This window comes from Magallana gigas, chromosome 9 (assembly GCF_963853765.1).
Source record: "Magallana gigas chromosome 9, xbMagGiga1.1, whole genome shotgun sequence".
Classification (NCBI taxonomy): Eukaryota; Metazoa; Mollusca; class Bivalvia; order Ostreida; family Ostreidae; genus Magallana; species Magallana gigas.
The window spans coordinates 46,555,290-46,574,273 of record NC_088861.1 but is presented as its reverse complement, the minus strand read 5'-3'; the positions used below and the strand labels follow the sequence as shown (position 1 = coordinate 46,574,273).

General features: G+C 34.6%; 2 protein-coding genes and 1 long non-coding RNA gene across 4 annotated transcripts in view; 2 read left to right on the top strand and 1 right to left on the bottom strand.

The window, feature by feature from the left end:
* The window catches only part of LOC117680609 (E3 ubiquitin-protein ligase TRIM71), a 235,721-nt gene that overhangs the window by 54,172 nt on the left and 162,565 nt on the right, over positions 1-18,984 (bottom strand). The gene's annotated exons all lie outside the window — the stretch shown is intronic.
* Positions 1-18,984, top strand: part of LOC105332697 (midasin) — a 102,956-nt gene that overhangs the window by 23,272 nt on the left and 60,700 nt on the right. The window contains exons 22-30 of the mRNA XM_066072569.1: positions 379-557; positions 1,528-1,619; positions 2,439-2,555; positions 10,311-10,457; positions 11,009-11,156; positions 11,452-11,731; positions 13,268-13,403; positions 14,817-15,086; positions 17,297-17,493. Coding sequence (XP_065928641.1) covers positions 379-557; positions 1,528-1,619; positions 2,439-2,555; positions 10,311-10,457; positions 11,009-11,156; positions 11,452-11,731; positions 13,268-13,403; positions 14,817-15,086; positions 17,297-17,493 — 1,566 coding nt within the window. The remainder of the gene's footprint in view (positions 1-378; positions 558-1,527; positions 1,620-2,438; positions 2,556-10,310; positions 10,458-11,008; positions 11,157-11,451; positions 11,732-13,267; positions 13,404-14,816; positions 15,087-17,296; positions 17,494-18,984) is intronic.
* On the top strand, positions 3,111-7,040 carry LOC105343551 (uncharacterized). Of its 2 annotated transcripts, none has more exons than XR_010709447.1 (5): positions 3,111-3,220; positions 4,825-4,867; positions 5,188-5,256; positions 5,610-5,684; positions 5,937-7,040. It is a non-coding gene; the product is annotated as an uncharacterized lncRNA (long non-coding RNA). The 2 variants fall into 2 exon arrangements; XR_010709448.1 differs by having other exon boundaries at positions 5,188-5,262.

Below are 18,984 nucleotides of genomic sequence, written 5' to 3'. Positions count from 1 at the left end.
AGTTTGAACATTTTTATATTACTCAACTCAGTTCTCAACTCAAATTCGTAATAAAAGAGTGCATTAAGTTGAGTTCAGTATTTAGATTCGAAGACGAGTATTGACTTGAGGAAAGTAGGCAATGGTGGGACAGTTCTTAAATCTTGGTTTGAGCCTTGTTACAAATGTGAATTGGATCTTAGTCCCATAATCAGTGATCCCCCCCATACCTCTGTCTGAATTGACAAAAGTCGATTAAGATTCAAGTTTGCATTGAAATCTGTAAATTATATTAATTTTTTAAACAGTTAATTACGCTTGTAATCAGTAGATTATGTTTTCAATCCGATGATTAATATATTTTTATTGTCTTGGTTATTTTTCTTGTTGATGATATAGGAGACACCCAGTGTTGCTGCAAGGAGAGACATCGGTAGGGAAGACGAGCCTGGTCACATGGCTGGCCCGGTGCAGCGGTAATACGTGTGTCCGCGTCAACAACCACGAACACACAGACCTTCAGGAGTACGTGGGGTGCTACTCCGCCGACCAAACCGGACAACTCGTGTTCAGAGAGGGTCAGTATCTAACTTTGGAAAAATGTCTGATATTGTAAACTGTAAATTGCATATTACATTTAACCTGATAAATATTTGGCTGAAACCGATTTTTTATATGTATAGATCTCAATAAAGACATAAATCTGCAATTTTTAAAATTAATTGATGACTACATTCAGTAAAAAAATGCTAATTAATGTAATATTCAGCCAAATGTTTTATGTTTACAGTACAACTTGTACAAAGAACATGGTAAATAGAGATATGGTATTAGAAATAAGGATGAGGGTTCACAGTGAAACTTATAACTAGGTCACAAATTGGATAATTTTCAAATGTACATTGCTGATTTCTTTTAGTAACATTTCATCATCTAAAGCATGAAGATGTATATAATTTGTTACAAAAGACTTTCAGAACAACATTTAGTCATTGTGAAAAGTATTGAATGAGGTAATTTCAGTAGGTCTCTTCTTGGCAGACTTTTTGAAAGTGAGGAATTGATAACTTGTCTGACTTGTTCTTTTAATTGCCAGATGTCCTGGAGGGTATAACTGTAAATTTGATACCTATTTTCTCCCTCATTTCTCTCCCCTGAAAATGAATATTTTCTTGACTAATTTATTGAAAAATAAAAGATTTTTAGGATTGGTGCGTTTGTTACAAACTGCATTTAATATTCATTCAACATACAAATTAATGACTGTCACAACACAAAAAAACTATTTAAAAACAGTTCAATACATGTATTAGTAAATCTCAAAAAACATGTTTGGGTGAGGGCAGGTAGGGCAAACCAAAGACACAATCTGTAATGCTTTGTAACGAAAGTCACATTAAGCAAACACCCCCGTGGTAAATCTATTCATACTGGATTCAAAAGTGCTTGTACATGAAATAACCAGTCTTGAACTAAACCAAATATTATGGAAACTATTGGAAATTAATGAAGTTAAAAACGTAAAGAAAAATATTGAATCTATTTCAGGGGTCCTTGTGGAAGCTATGAGAAAGGGACACTGGATCATACTTGATGAACTCAATCTGGCTCCAACAGATGTCTTAGAGGCCCTCAACAGGGTAATGTCTACAATACTTCAATCTGCCGATAGGTCTAAGAGGCCCTCAACAGGGTAATGTCTACAATACTTAAATCTGCTCATTGGTCTAAGAGGCCCCCAACAGGGGAATTTTTGGAATATTCCATCTGAATTATATTCCCATTCTGGTTTTAGGTCTTAAAGCCCCTTAACAGGGTAATGTCTAGAATACTTCAATCTGCTCATAGGTCTAAGTGGCCCCAAATAGGGTATTGTTTAGAATTCTCCATTCTGTGATAGGTCTAATAGGCCCCCAACAGGATAATGTTTGGAATATTCCATTTTGGTCATAGGTCTAAAAGGCCCTCAACAGGGCAATGTCTGGATTACTTCAATCTGCTCATAGATCTAAGAGGTCCTCAACAGAGTAATGTCTAGATTACTCTATTCTAGCCGAAGGTCTAAGAAGCCCCAAACAGGGCAATGTTTAGATTACTTCAATCTGCTCATAGGTCTAAGAGGCCCTCAACAGGATAATGTTTAGAATACTCTATTCAGGTTATAGGTGTTTGAAGCCCCTTACAAATACGCTAATCTGGTCAGATATCTTGATTAAAATCAACAGGGTGTTCTTTAATCTTAGCCATAGGTTTATTATTTTAATCGTTATGCTCTCTATGAAAAAAGGGTTTTCATCACAAATTGCATTAGAAACTTTGCAAATAGAGGTATGTGTTCATAAAGACTTGGATATATATTTATTTTAAAGGGGATGAATAATGGTTTGAAATACCCTTACCAATCATTAACAGGTGCCCTCATGTGTGAATAAATATATGTTCTCTGCATGTTGATATAGTTGCTGGATGACAACCGTGAGCTGTTTATCCCTGAGACACAACAGACCGTGAAGGCCCACCCCAAGTTCATGCTGTTTGCCACACAGAACCCCCCAGGTCTCTACGGGGGCCGCAAGGTAAAGAGAAAACTGTCAGAATAAAGGATCATACTGCAGTTGTTGCTTGTTCAGATTCAAAGTAGTGTGTATAAAGACTATGTTTAAACAAATACAGGCTAAGGTTACAGTATCATTGTTACATCCTACATAGACATGCATTCTACACTGAGTAGAATGAGGTGGAATTTCTAAAACCTTTTTTATACCCCCGCTCCGAAGGAGAGGGGGTATACTGTTTTACCCTTGTGTGTCTGTCTGTCCGTCCGTCCGTCCGTCCGTCCATCCGTCTGTCCGTGTTTACGAGAGTGCATGTATTGGGTTCTTTTTATACTTAATTGGTACTAATTGGGTACTTTTTTCTTATTGGGTATACCCAAGAGGAAGTGTCGCTTAATCTACTTAAAATGCCTTAATTGGGTACATGAAAGTTAGTACCCAACAAAACTTAGACACTGCGACTTGTCCAATAAAGTGTCTGAAAAAGTTGCTTCTATGGACGCACCATGTATTCGCTTCTATATCATACTATCGGAACACTAAATTTAGCTAAGCTGCGGTCATAGTAACTCCCGAGAGTTCCGAAATGCAACCCCCGTTAATCTTGTTCTTTCAAGCGTTTGATATCACACAAAACAACAATGGCGTCTGCAAGGCATAGTGAGCACGAGGTCAAGATCCAAAAAGTAAGTTTCTTGATTTATTCACACTTTAAAAATAAGTCTTGCTTTGATACATTTTGTCAAACATAATGATATTTTACTTTTTTAATCAATTTTGAACTACATTCGGATAATTATAGTAATAAAAGGACTTATATGTATTTCGAATTTCCTCTGTCTTGATCGTCTTAACATACAATGAATAGCGGATGCCCTTTTTATTGAAAGTAAATTCAATTCAAAACCACCATTGTCCTAGCCTCTCTTTTTTGCAAAGTTAAACCCGAACTTGCTGGACTTCACGCACGAGTGACCTGAGACAGTAGACAATACAGTTAAACACTATAGAGAGGCTCAAGCTGAGGGGGTACCGGGGTATACACAGCTGTCCTGTTAAATGGGTGATTTGACACCTAATTACTGGTGCAATAATTTGATAAATAACAACTGTATTATCTCCTTAAAATTAGTAGGCTAATTGTACAAGCTAGATTGACACTGAGACATCGTAAGGTTATCTAAAATATAGAATTAACACAAAAGAATATATTTTATGGAGATAATTTGAAATTTCAACACCGAGGCATCTAAAACCATGATTTGACTAAAGAAACATTTTAATAAAAAAACGAGATGTGAAGTTTTCCTATTCTTTTCTAAGCTTTTAAGCTATCGTCAGATTAACCAGAATTTTCTCTGTTTCCCAAAAAACGTAACTACACTTCTTGAAGAATTCAGAAACTTAATTCATAATAAAAGATTGCAATATTGTTTTGCAGATTTTAATGCCACTTGATTTTTAAAAAGCCTAAAATAACAATTTCAATATCCAAATTTCTGTGTTAAAAAGGGTTTAATAATTTTGCCATAAGTTGTCTACTTATTTTCTTTTGATTGAGAAGTGGACAGGCATAGTCTACACTCATGCTATGCCTGTCTACTTCTCAAAAGAGAATATTGTCTACATTATACATGTCCTATGATTCATTACTGGATACAGATGTGTTCAAGTTTACATATAGCCTAAATGAAATAAAGAATTTTTAATGCATTATACTTTAAAACTAGTCAGACTGTTCTAAGGGATGAAAATAAATGTAAATCAATTTAAGAGAGAGAAAAAAAAATGAAAATAAAATATTGAATAACACTTAATATGTGAATGCAAAAGCAAATCATTTTTTGTACAATAATATTGTTTCATTACAGATCTTGAGGTCATATTTGATTACGATGCAAAATTTTCCTTAAAATACGCTTGTTTCCAAGGATTAATGATTTATAATATTACCGCAAAAAAGGTGCCTCTTTCAAGGTTTTATAATATTTACCGCAGAGAAAAGTGCCCTTTTCACCATTATTTAACATGCCCTTTTCAAATAATAGATTTAACACTATACCAGGCTATCTATTAAAAACTATATTATTTATGAAAGTGAGAAATCGTAAATGTGGATTATGAATTTTTATACTATACTAACATCTTGTATATTTTTGACGATGAATACATTGTTGGGTAAAATAATATTAATAAATCGCTTGTCCAATTTGTTTGTTGGATATCGTGAATCAGTAAGTCCATTATAAGTATAAATATAGAGATATATTTGCATTTTTATTATGCACAGGTGGATCAACTACCAAGAGAACAAAAGATGTGCTAATTTTAAGGTAAGAGCATATAATGATACGTGCCACATTAAATATTTTACTTTCTAGTAAATTGAAGGTAAAGAACATGGCGGTAGCGTGTTGTGAGGACCAAGCTGCTATGATTGTTGGTATCTTACACTTGTAAATTCATGTGTATTTGTGTGTTTGCATTTTAAACTTTAGATTAAATGGCCATAAAGAAACAAGAAGTTTGGTTTCTATGGTTAGAACACTGACAAATAAATAGTGAATGTAACCTTGGCTTGAATTTAAGCAGAAGCATGACACAATGATCAAGCCTTATGAATTTTTTTTTAATCGATTTCCTTGTATTTCAGGAGATGCTGTAGCTCTTCTCCTGGATGGGGGTGTTTGGTGGCCAGGAGCATGTTCCTTGACGGAAAAAAGTAAGTGTATGTGATATTTTTTGTGCTTTTTTTTCTTTTCTTAGAAACATCTTAATGCATGTTATCTTCAAGTGAAAAGCACATTATTTTGCTATTTCAAAAGTTTTGAGAAATGGATTCCTGTATTTTATTTTCTTAATATTTCAGTGTGAATGCAGACAAAGGAAAAAAAATGGTAATGAACATTTTTTTACTGCTTGCTTGTTTACACCATCATAATTATATTCCTTTGATGAACAGTTAGATGTAAACCGTTTGTTGTAAAAGTGTTTGAAAATTTGGTTTCTGGAACTTGATAAATTGGGAAAAAAGCACATTTCAGTTGCAATTAATTGAATAAAACTTTCTTGTAGTGATAGAAGAAGAAGACATACAGGAAGATGAAGAAGAGGATACATCACTTCGAGGAAAGAAAACCTCCTCATCTAGTAAATATTTTTTTTCTTCATATCATACCACATGGCTGATTTGAGTTAATCTGTTATTTCAATTAACTTTTCTAATTTCAAACTCCATCCAAACAGGATATTATCAGTCAAACTTTGTGTGCAAAGAAATCAATTTTAAATGAGGCCAAGTGTGTGTTTCAGTCCTTGTTAAGATATGATTTGAGTTATTTTATTTTCTATCTTTATTTAATTAACATATTTTATGTGACGTACAAATTTGTTTCATTGCAGCATGAATAAAATGGACGGAGGCTGAACTGGAGGAGGTTAAGGAATATTTCAGAGAATGTCTGATCTCGAACACCACTCCAGGAAGAATAACTTGCAATATGTGGATAGAGGAAAGCAGAGCTAATATAATAAGCTATGGGAAACTCTAAAGAAGAAAGTGTGGAGTCTGCGCCCCCCCCCCCAAAAAAAAATAAAATAAAAAATAAAACCACCTTGACAGTTTTTGGATCTAAAACCTACAGCAAAACTTAATTATGTATTGATGTTTGTTTTCATCTTCCTCCTTGCTCTTATTACAGTGAATTTTTATTTTTTTAGTTCTGAGACAATTTTTTTTCATTTTCACCACCGTTTACCATACTTTTCACTGAAATTGAATCAATGGTAATTTCTTTTATTGTGAGAAAGACATGCATTGTATCTTTTTAGAAAGGATGTAATCAGTTTGAGAATGTTATCATTCAAAAGTACATTTTCATTTAATTGGACATTTGATGAGAATTTTGTTTGATCAAGTCAAATTATTGCAAGATTGCAATTTATTTAGCAGTATGGTAGTATAAAATTATTTGCAGTATTTTCATGGATTTTCTTCATTTGATGAGAACTTCTTTTATTAAAGGAACTGATTACCAATTTTTGTAACTAAGGACTTGTTTTAATTAAGACACCGTTTGCCCTTTGTCATAAATATATCTTTGTATCAAAGCCTAGATTAATATCTTTCTGTGTTTTGAAGATAAAAACAAAAGAAAGTTGACACCTCTTAGTTTGGTAATTACATATACTTTGTGGTAGATGAATTGAAGGTTTGTGGACAAAATATTTTCATTATATTGCTTGAATTTTCTTGAAGTGTGGCCATGTTGCAATTATTTAAGATCCATGCTTAGAAAAATTGTTAATTGCTAAATTGTCATTTGCATAACAGCCAGGTAGTTGCAAAATGATGGTACATGTACCTTGACCTATCATAAATTGATATTTGTAAAGGTTTCTAGACCAGATATGTAGTGTTCAAAAAATATTTGAACTATTTAATGCTTATAATGCTTATGAATGCCAATTGTTTTTTGAAAAATAAAAACGAAATGTTAAAATCTCGTGAGATTTGCTTCTTGTGATTAAATGTGGTTATAAATTCCTCGTATTTAATTAGGGATCTTCAGTACAAAACAAGGGCTATATAAATGCCCTCTACTGATTGGGTTGTATTCTAATGCAGGAGAACAGATATTGAAGAAAAATGCAGACAGATGTTCCAAATATCTGTTAAGTTATATATCAGTTAAGGAAGATAGGTAACAAAGAGGATTTGGAGAGCCAGGTGTCCAGATCTTGTTGGGTTGTATTTCAATTAGAAAAAAATAGGTTACCTAGAGGATTTGGACCGTGTCCAATTCTTGTTGAGTTGTATTATAGTTAAGGAAGGAAGGTAACCAAGAGGATTTGGACAGGTGTCCAACTTTTAGTGGGTTATATTCCAGTAAAGGAAGATAGGTAACAAAGAGGATTTGGACAAGTGTCCAACTTTTATTGGGTTGTATTCTAGTAAAGGAAGAAAGGTAACCAAGAGGATTTAGACAAGTGTCAAACTTTTATTTGGTTGTATTCCAGTAAAGGAAGAAAGGTAACCAAGAGGATTTGGACAAGTGTCCAACTTTTATTGGGTTGTATTCTAGTAAAGGAAGAAAGGTAACCAAAAGGATTTCGACAAGTGTCCAACTTTTATTGGGTTGTATTCCAGTAAAGGAAGAAAGGTAACCAAGAGGATTTGGACAAGTGTCCAATTTTTATTGGGTTGTATTCCAGTAAAGGAAGAAAGGTAACCAAGAGGATTTGGACAAGTGTCCAACTTTTAGTGGGTTGTATTCCAGTAAAGGAAGAAAAGTAACCAAGAGGATTTGGACAAGTGTCCAATTTTTATTGGGTTGTATTCTAATAAAGGAAAAAAGGTAACCAAGAAGATTTAGACAGGTGTCCAACTTTTATTGGGTTGTATTCCAGTAAAGGAAGAAAAGTAACCAAGAGGATTTGGACAAGTGTCCGACTTTTGTTGGGTTGTATTCCAGTAAAGGAAGAAAGATAGCCAGGAGGATTTGGACAGGTGTCCGATTCTTTTTGAGTTGTATGCCAGTTAAGGAAGAAAGGTGGCCAAGAACATTTGTACAAGTGCCCAATTATTGTTGGGTTGTATGCCAGTTGGAAAAGAAAGGTAGCCAGGAGGATTTGTACAGGTGTCTGATTTCTATTGGGTTGTATTCCATTGAAGGAAAACAGGTAACCAAGAGGATTTGGACAGGTGTCCGATTTTCATTGGGTCGTATTTCAGTTAAGAAAGAAAGATAGCCAGGAGGATTTGGACAGGTGTCCAATATTTATTAGGTTGCATTCTATTTAAGGAAAATAAGGTAATCAAGAAGATTTGGACAGGTTTCTAATTCTTATTGGGTTGTATTTACATTGATAGGATACAGGTAACCAAGAGAAGCTGGACAGGAGTAGAATACCTGTTGGCTACTTGTTTGTATCAAATATGAATTGGACTGTATCATAAGACTTGCTTAGTTTTCTTGAAATGAATAACATGCTTTTCAGTAGGAAGCACTTTAAGGTAAATTGTAGAAGGAAATAATATTTTTTTATCTTAGCAAAACTACTTCACAAAAAAATAGTTTGCCTCACACAAAACATTTGCAGTTTTGTCACAATATACCTACAAACAATAAAACAAGCATTAATTTGGAATGAATAAAGAAAAATAAAAAATAAATTCAATAAATGTGGACACTTAAATATATTTACCCAATTAGATTAAAACAGTTACAACCCAAAAACTACACTCTCGTATGTTCGGTTTTTTCATATCCAATAAGCAATATCCAACAGAACTTGGACTTGACGAACCCAATAAATAGCCTAATGTGTGTCCGTCCGTCTGTCCGTCTGTCTGTCCATCCGTAACAAAAATTTCTGTCGCATTTATCTCAGCAACTATTCATTGCAGATGCTTGAAATTTTTACACAGTGTTTGTTAAGGCATGCCATATCGTGGGATATATTTTTGTACCAATCAGACGTCAACTTCCTGTTAAATGACGACTTTGCTTATTTTTTAACCAAAATTTTCAAACAAATTTTCGTCAAAGATTTCTCAGCAAATATTTATTGCAGATGCTTGAAATTTATACACAATATTTGTATAGGCATGCCATATCGTGGGATATATTTTTGTACCAATCGGCGTCAACTTCCTGTTAAATGACGACTTTGTTTATTTTTAGCCAAAATTTTCAAACAAATTTCCGTCAAAGATTTCTCAGCAACTATTTATCGCAGATGCTTGAAATTTTAACACACTATTTGTATAGGCATGCCATATTGTGGGATATATTTTTGTATCAATCGGATGTCAAACTTCCTGTGAAATGACGACTTTGCTTATTTTTTAACCAAAATTTTCAAACAAATTTTCGTCAAAGATTTCTCAGCAAATATTTATTGCAGATGCTTGAAATTTATACACAATATTTGTATAGGCATGCCATATCGTGGGATATATTTTTGTACCAATCGGCGTCAACTTCCTGTTAAATGACGACTTTGTTTATTTTTAGCCAAAATTTTCAAACAAATTTCCGTCAAAGATTTCTCAGCAACTATTTATCGCAGATGCTTGAAATTTTAACACACTATTTGTATAGGCATGCCATATTGTGGGATATATTTTTGTATCAATCGGATGTCAAACTTCCTGTGAAATGATGACTTTGTTTATTTTTAGCCAAAATTTTCAAACAAATTTTCATCAAAGATTTCTCAGCAGCTATTTATCGCAGATGCTTGAAATTTTTACACAGTGTTTGTTAAGGCATGCCGTATCGTAGGATATATTTTTGTACCAATCGGACGTCAACTTCCTGTTAAATGAGTACTTTGTTTATTTTAGCCAAAATTTTCAAACAAATTTTCCTCAAAGATTTCTCAGCAACTGTTTATCGCAGATGCTTGAAATTTTAACACACTATTTGTTTAGGCATGCTATATTGTGGGATATATTTCTGTACCAATCGGATGCCAGCTTTCTGTTAAATGTCGACTTTGCTTATTTTGCATATTCACATCAGAGCGGGAGTATCACTAGTGAGCATTGGCTCACAGATATCTTGTTTTGCTCAGATCTTGTCTCAAGCAAACATTGTGCTGTGTAACTAAAGTATGTAGATTTGGTGATCAAACAATTGCTGACTTTGAGTATAAAAGTACATGGAAGTCAACTTGTATGTAATAGTCCAGTAATTGTTATTGAAGAGGATGTATTTTTAAATAACAATGAAATATTAAACTCTTGTTTGTCTATTTACAAATGCTCAGATCTTGTCTCGAGCCTTCAGGAACCGGTTCATTGAACTCCATTTTGATGAGATCCCGAGCGCCGACCTGGAGACCATTCTCCACCAGAGGTGTGACCTTCCCCTGTCCTACGCAAAGCGACTGGTGGCAGCCATGTTGGATCTACAGGTTTGTCCCAAAACTTTCAGAACATGTTTTGATTGGCTGAAATAAGAAGTACCGTAGTTTGCTAACTGTAACAGAATGAAAGGTTCTATGTGATTCAGAAGATGTGAGTGTTCTATCGAAAGATTTACAAAACTTTGAACCTTCTCCACTGTGTAGTAACAAAGGTGACTGTTCAAAATTTAAAATATGAGTATGCTGTATTGGAAAAGATTTAAGCTAATCCTTTCTCCTCTGCTGTTGTTAAATAATTTTGAATTATAGAGTATAACATAACTTAATTTAATTAAGCATTTAATACTAGTTTATTTTATCGGAATATTTTCAGTTAATGTTTGTAATATCTACACAATCATATAGATATCAGTTTATTGATAGAAAGAGAGGTGACACTATCTTTGACCCTGTATGTAAGGGGAAACATTCTAGAGGATTAGGCTAATCCTCTCTTCTCTTCTGTTTTAAAATGGTTGTAAGTTCTTTGTATACAATGTGTATGCTATAGATAAAAGCTAATCTAGTCCCCTCTCCTCTGTTGTTTCCATTTCCTACAGACAAGGAGGAGAGGTTCGGGCGTGTTCGCCGGCAAACAAGGCTTCATGACTCTCCGTGACCTATTTAGGTGGGCAGATAGATACAAGTGCAAAGAGGTCAAACTTGACAAGAAGTTCTATGACTGGGATCAACACATGGCTGACCATGGTAAAAAGTTTATTTGATATTCAGTTGTCACCTGCAGATTAAGAATCATTCAGCTTTTAATAGAGGAATATGAAAGAAAGTTATTTAAATGCATGAAATTACTAGTCTTTGGTCAGATAACTTTATTCTTAATGCCAACCCATGGCAGAAAAGTTCATTTCCAATACCAATTGTGATGCTATCTGAAGATAGAAAACTGTATATTTATTAATATGCTTTTAACAGAGAAGTGTTAACAACTTAGTAGCATGACATGTCCATTTTAAGTAATGATTTCTTCATTCTTATTGCACAGGGTACATGTTGATGGCTGGTCGTGTGCGAAAACCGGAGGAAGCTGCCATTGTACAGGAGGTGATCGAGAAACATCTCAAGCGCTCAGTGGACCCTGATCGACTATTCACGCTGACCTCGCAAACATCGCCAACAACCATTGCCATCTTGAAGCGAGTAACACAAAATTTACCTGCGGGATTTGAGCACATTGTATGGACGTACTCCATGAGACGACTTGCTGTGTTGATCGGACATGCTGCGCAGTTCAAAGAACCAGTCTTATTGGTCGGGGAAACAGGGTGAGGGAAATATTCTAGTACTCTTGAGTTGTTTATGGATGAGTTCAAGCAATGGCAATTGTATAAGGGTGTTTTATAAAGCTGTTTAACATCCAAATCTTACTTTCTCTACCTGTGAAATTCAGCCAAATGAATGTATGACTGTTGTAATAATATGACTGTGAAATTTTACAGTTTTTTACTGACTCTGAATTTAGAGTTCTAGATGATAATGCATAATTATCTTTATTGCCATGAGGTACTTCATAAACGTATGGTCAATCTCTGATTTGAAACATGATAGTCACTTTTTTGTGCATAGTATCATTATCACAAATAAAATTTACTGAGGAGTAAAATTTGGAAGTTTAGAAAGTAATTGGACTATTAATTTGATTTCCAGTATAAAGCAGGGGAACAGTGGACTGCTACTGCTACTTTTATGTGGAAAATTGAGGCTTCAAGGCTTCACGAATTTGCTAATGATTCTTTCAACACGATCAAGGCTTGACATTAACGCTTGTCCAGTACCAGTTAAAAAAATGTACGGACAAGTGAATATTGCTGGCCACTTGTCCGACTGGACAAGTTCATTTTTATGTAAAGAAGTCTCCAACATTAAAAAAAGAAAAGAAAGTTTTGTGAAAAGTTTATTTGTAGTCTCGTTACAAGTTTATCAATTAGTTATTTTGAATTTCAATCCCGACATTAAATTGCAATGCAATTGAGTTACTCTTGGTTGGCATTGAGGTTCACTAATTTCAAACAACTGTTAAGGTGTGGATCTTAGTTCTTACAAAGTACCAAACACAAATGTTAATAAAAAGAAAGGAAGAAAAGGTAGCAAATATAAAGGATTATGGAAAGAATTGTAATTTATATTAGGTTTCATACATCATTGATAGACTATGATGACTTTCCATGTTTAGTTTAAAAAACAGCTCAGAATGCATGTATGCATTACATGTATATTTAAACCTGATGCTAAATTTAAAATATCTTGTAATTTGCCATGACAAAGCTACAGCTGACAAAGCATGTTTAATGTTATATGAAACAAATACATTTAAGAAGACACTTTAAGTTTCTATTTAAAAAGTCAGGTTATTAATTATAGCAAGAATAATCAATAAATGACTAAATTTATTTTAGTAATACAGAACTGTAGTTTTCAAGTTGACAATATTTGATCTTTAATATTGAAAATTTTTCGGACAAGTGGAGTTGAAGTTCGGACAAGTAAATGTCTTGGTCACTTGTCCGAATGGACAAGTAGGAAAAAAAGTTAATGTAGAGCCCTGACGATATGTATATATTGCACTTATATGAACATTAAATTTCATGGATTAAATCAACAATTTGAAGAAATTCATGAAAATTGAACTTAATTTAAGAAATTCAAGACAAACATAATTGTGTTTTATCTGTAGCTGTCGTAAGACAATGGTCTGTCTGTAATTGCCCAGTCGCACATATTTGTGTTGTATTTTTTAGTTGTGGTAAGACGACAGTCTTTCAGCTATTGGCCAGTCTCGCATATTTGAGTTTTATTTTTAGCTGTGGTAAGACGACGATCTGTCAGCTATTGGCCAGTCTCCAGGGCAGTGACCTACATTCCATCAACTGTCACCTTCACACAGAGAGTGCCGACTTCCTGGGGGGACTGAGACCTTGTAGATCTTCTCAGGAGGAGGTAAAGATAGAGCTGTTTATCTTCATTTTTTTGTCTTGACACAAAATCAGAGAAATGGAGTAAATGTGTAATGTTTTTTCCGTGCAACTCATTTGTTGTGATTAAAATTTTTTTAATAGGATAGATACAACAGCAAAGAAGGATAATTGGACCTATTGGTGGATCTTTATTATTATCATTTTATGAATTCAACATTTATGAGTTTCAAACGATATAATATGGTTAGGGACAGTTTACGCTTTATAAACCATGAAGTGGTTTATAAAAAAGCATTTACTGTTCCAAACCATTTTTTATTGTTTAAAACTATATTTCAATATTGAATTCATTCCTTAAATTTAATTTTTTACCATTTGTTGATTTCATGGTGGTCATTTGACTCTAAAATGACATCAACATGCCATTGTACAAATTCAAAAGTAACGTCAAGTGGATTGATACATTTTTGACTTTAGTCTTAGTATGACGAAGGCAACATTCTTTATACGATGTGGAATAATTTTTTTCGCCAATCAGAAAGCAAGTTACAACCAGAATTAAATTATTTTTATATTAATAATGATAAACAGATAACAGGTAACCACATGTCTCTACAGCTAGTTATTGTGAGCAGCTGATGTACCTATATATTAACTGATGACACGGTCGGCTGTCTACAGCTAGATTTATATATATGTCATGGTGTGTTATTTTGTGTAAATATGTTTAAGAGTTTACTCATGCCAAATGACAAGTAATTAGCTAGAGTCAGTCTGCTCTGCTAATTATCCCCAATTACCGGTAGTCTGATTATTGTTGATATTTTATAAGTTAATCAAAAATCACTTAATCAATAAATTGTGAAACCTGCCTTCGAGTTATAGCTCTATGCATATTCGACTTAGAGGTCAATTTAAGCCTATTGACTAGGCTGACCCCCTGTCTCTTGGGTTGGGCCTATACAAGTTAATTCCCCTTATTCTATAGTGCCCTTTCCCCTCGGTGACATATATTATATTAACTCTCACTATAATCATGTATTTTCTCCTCTATTTCTAGAAGAAAATCAATTTTGGTTAACTTTATAAAATCAGTATAAAAACTTTTAAGTAGCTGGAATACATAGGATTTATTTTTTGTAAGTCCAAGCATTCTTTGCCAGGACCCATCAAATCAAACTTTAACTGTATATTATAAAAGCAAGCTTATCTTTAGGCAGGGGTGTAGATTTATTTCCTGTACAATGTTTTTAATATAATTTGTAAGTTCCTATAAGACAATGCATTCCTCTTTAAGGACGCAGACAATTTTCCAGACCAGTACATTATACTATATTTGTGTCAAGTTTCTGTGAGACCATGCACCTTATTCTAGCACCAAGAATTAATTTATTCCTGCACAATATTTTTATTATGACCACGTATCCTCTTCCAGGACCCGAACAGCCCCAGGAAGTTGTTTGAGTGGGTAGATGGTCCCCTAGTCAACGCGATGAGGAATGGAGACATGTTTCTGATCGACGAGATTTCATTGGCTGACGACTCGGTACTGGAGAGATTGAACAGCGTGCTGGAGCCAGAGCGTACCTTGCTGTTGGCAGAGAAAGGCGGGGATGGGGGGAGAGAAGTGGAGGCGGTGGTGGGGAAGGATGGGTTCCAGGTGTTCTCCACCATGAACCCTGGGGGCGACTTTGGTAAAAAAGAGGTAACCAGCCTTACCAACTGCAGAGATTGTATATATTATATAAAATATACAGTTAAACATGGTTATAGCAAACACGCTTACAAAAAAATGACGCTTATAGCGCAGTGATTTTCATTCCCCAAGACTATATTACATGTTGTAAACTTGGTGGATATAACGTATTACGCCTATAACGAAGTAAAACTGCCCGTCCCCAGCACTTCGTTATAAGCGTGTTTTACTGTATACACAATACAGTAAAACAGGCTTACAAGGAAGTGCTGGGGATGGGCAGTTTTACTTGCTTACAAGCCTAATTTGTTATATCTGTCAAGTTTACAATATAGCATTGAATCATGATTTTTTGAAGTATACACTCTCATAACTGCAGCGGTGTGTGCATACAAATTGAGAAACGCACCTTAGCGCGTTATGAAAATTTGTATGCACACACCGCTGCAGTTATGAGAGTGAATACTCCAAAAAATCATGATTAAATGCTAACCTTATATTTACAATTTTTAACTTCTTGCCTTGTCTGCAAATGTGATTCATACCTTAAAATTCCTATCTTATCCTAAGGGTAAGTTAATATTAATGGAAGAGCCACAGTAACAGCCACAAGCGTGAACTTTGATTTTCGCTTGTGATGTTGCAGTTTACAGCGTTCAACGTTTGTGACGTCATAATAAAACTCATCATTTTAACCTTTGACTACTTGTTGCATTTAGAGGCATTTGAAGATCACCGAATTTAATGGAAAAACACAGTAGAATGTAAATATTATGTAATAAAGTCTCGGGAGATGAAAATCACTTCGTTGTGAGTGTTAATTCATTATAATCGCGTTCGCTATAACCATGTTTTACTGTACTGACCAGACCCAACCTAACAGAAAGCAGACCCCGACCAAACTCTGGCCCAGACTCTTCTCTCTATGTCCCAGAGCTGACCCCAAGCAGACAGAGCAGCCTTAAAAAGCAGACCCCGATTCAGAAGCAGACCATTAAATCGCTACTGAAATATGACCAAATGTCTCTACATGTGATGAATTTATTTTGGAATATACAATGGATGGGCTTATAAGCGATAAAAAAATTGACAGGTCTGCTTCACACTTCAAAACAAACAACAAGAGCTGACCTGGAGTAAACCCACAGCGAACCTGCAGCAGACACAGAGCAGATGCCAATCTTTTAAAACCAGACACAGGCAGACACAAAGCAGAACGGGGGTCTGTTTCATGTAAGGTGGTGTCTTTTCGGTACTGTACTTTTAAGATGTTAGGGTCAGCATGGTCAGAGGTATTTAATGTGCATAGATCTTTAGTGGGATGTGAATTTGAATGAGCGTGGGTCAATGAACAAACTAGAAATCTAAGTGAGATAATTTCATAAAATAGACCCACACTGATCTGTAATCGGTTGTTTAACGGCAAAAAATCTGAAAGGCAGGTTTGTTGACAATTCATATCAAATTTTATTTTTATGTCAAAAGACTGTTACATGTATAATACATTTTGCAATGCAACCAACAGATGTAAATTAAATGCATATATTTGCATTTCCATTGTTCTTTCCGACTGTAAGCCCATACGGAGGAGCTGCAATTATTTCTCTATAATCGCAATTGCTCTGTCAGTATACTATGACGTCATAAAGGTGTAACGTTATAATATACTTTTCCATGACGTTATAGATTTAAACCACTATACGATACATCATGTGTTTTTCTCCAACCCCATTAAAATTGACGTATTTACATGTAATATTAAAACATGTTTTTGATAACATTTTAAAGGAATTACTGTTATAACATATCATTGATTCTGTTAACAAATCTATGTGAATTAAAAAGATACATTACAGTCTGAATGTTTACTTTTGATGTAATAGCTAAATGTCAAGTCTAGGCTAATACAGGGTATTTGCGAGTGGTAAAAGGCAAATATAAGTAATAAACAACGATTATTTAGTGAACATGGCGTTATGAATAGCAACTGCTCTGCTGGCATATTTTCCATGATGCGCTAGCGCGCATCATGGAATATGCCAACAGAGCAATTGCTATTCATAACGCCATGTTCACTAAATAACGTTGTTTATTTCTTAAGTAATTACAAATGAATTTCATTGAATCTATTGCATTGTCATCTTATGCACTCTATATTATATTACAACCTGTAATCAAAGTACATCTGATTCAAAAGAATTCTTTCCCAACCCTCACAGCTCTCGCCTGCCCTTAGGAACCGCTTCACTGAGATCTGGTGTCCCTCGACCAGTGAGCGTGACGACCTGATACACATCATTGAACACAATCTGTCGCCGGGCATTCACCTTGGTAACCAGCAGGATGGGACTAGCGGAGTGGGCCGGGTCATCATGGACTTTGTGGACTGGTTCACCAACAATGAACTGGGCAGGAGGTGGGAACTAGACTATTATATACAGTATTATTATTTGTTAAGATGCAATGAACCGTAAAGACATGTGTATAACACACACTTTTTATACCCCCGCTCCGAAAGAGAGGGGGTATACTGTTTTACCCTTGTGTGTCTGTCTGTCCGTCCGTCCGTCCGTCTGTCTGTCCGTCCGTCTGTCTGTCCGTCCGTAACAAAAATTTCTGTCGCATTTATCTCAGCAACTATTTATCGCAGATGCTTGAAATTTTAACACAGTGTTTGTTAAGGCATGCCATATCGTGGGATATATTTTTGTACCAATCGGACGTCAACTTCCTGTTAAATGACGACTTTGTTTATTTTTTGCCAAAATTTTCAAACAAATTTTCGTCAAAGATTTCTCAGCAACTGTTCATCGCAGATGCTTGAAATTTTTACACAGTATTTGTATAGGCATGCCATATCGTGGGATATATTTTTGTACCAATCAGACGTCAACTTCCTGTTAAATGACGACTTTGTTTATTTTTTGCCAAAATTTTCAAACAAATTTCCGTCAAAGAATTCTCAGCAACTGTTCATCGCAGATGCTTGAAATTTTTACACAGTATTTGTATAGGCATGCCATATCGTGGGATATATTTTTGTACCAATCAGACGTCAACTTCCTGTTAAATGACGACTTTGTTTATTTTTTGCCAAAATTTTCAAACAAATTTTCGTCAAAGAATTCTCAGCAACTATTTATCGCAGATGCTTGAAATTTTAACACACTAGTTGTTTAGGCATGCCATATCGTGTGATATATTTTTGTATCAATCGGACGTCAACTTCCTGTTAAATGACAACTTTGCTTATTTTTTAACCAAATTTTCAAACAAATTTTCGTCAAAGATTTCTCAGCAACTATTTATTGCAGTTGCTTGAAATTTTAACACAGTGTTTGTTAAGGCATGCCATATTGTGGGATATATTTTTGTACCAATCGGACGTCAACTTATTGTTAAATGACGACTTTGCTTATTTTTTAACCAAAATTTTCAAACAAATTTTCGTCAAAGATTTCTCAGCAGCTTTTTATCGCAGATGCTTGAAATTTTAACACACTAGTTGTTTAGGCATGCCATATCGTGTGATATATTTTTGTATCAATCGGACGTCAACTTCCTGTTAAATGACAACTTTGCTTATTTTTTAACCAAATTTTCAAACAAATTTTCGTCAAAGATTTCTCAGCAACTATTTATTGCAGTTGCTTGAAATTTTAACACAGTGTTTGTTAAGGCATGCCATATCGTGGGATATATTTTTGTACCAATCGGACGTCAACTTATTGTTAAATGACGACTTTGCTTATTTTTTAACCAAAATTTTCAAACAAATTTTCGTCAAAGAATTCTCAGCAACTGTTCATCGCAGATGCTTGAAATTTTTACACAGTATTTTTATAGGCATGCCATATCGTGGGATATATTTTTGTACCAATCAGACGTCAACTTCCTGTTAAATGAC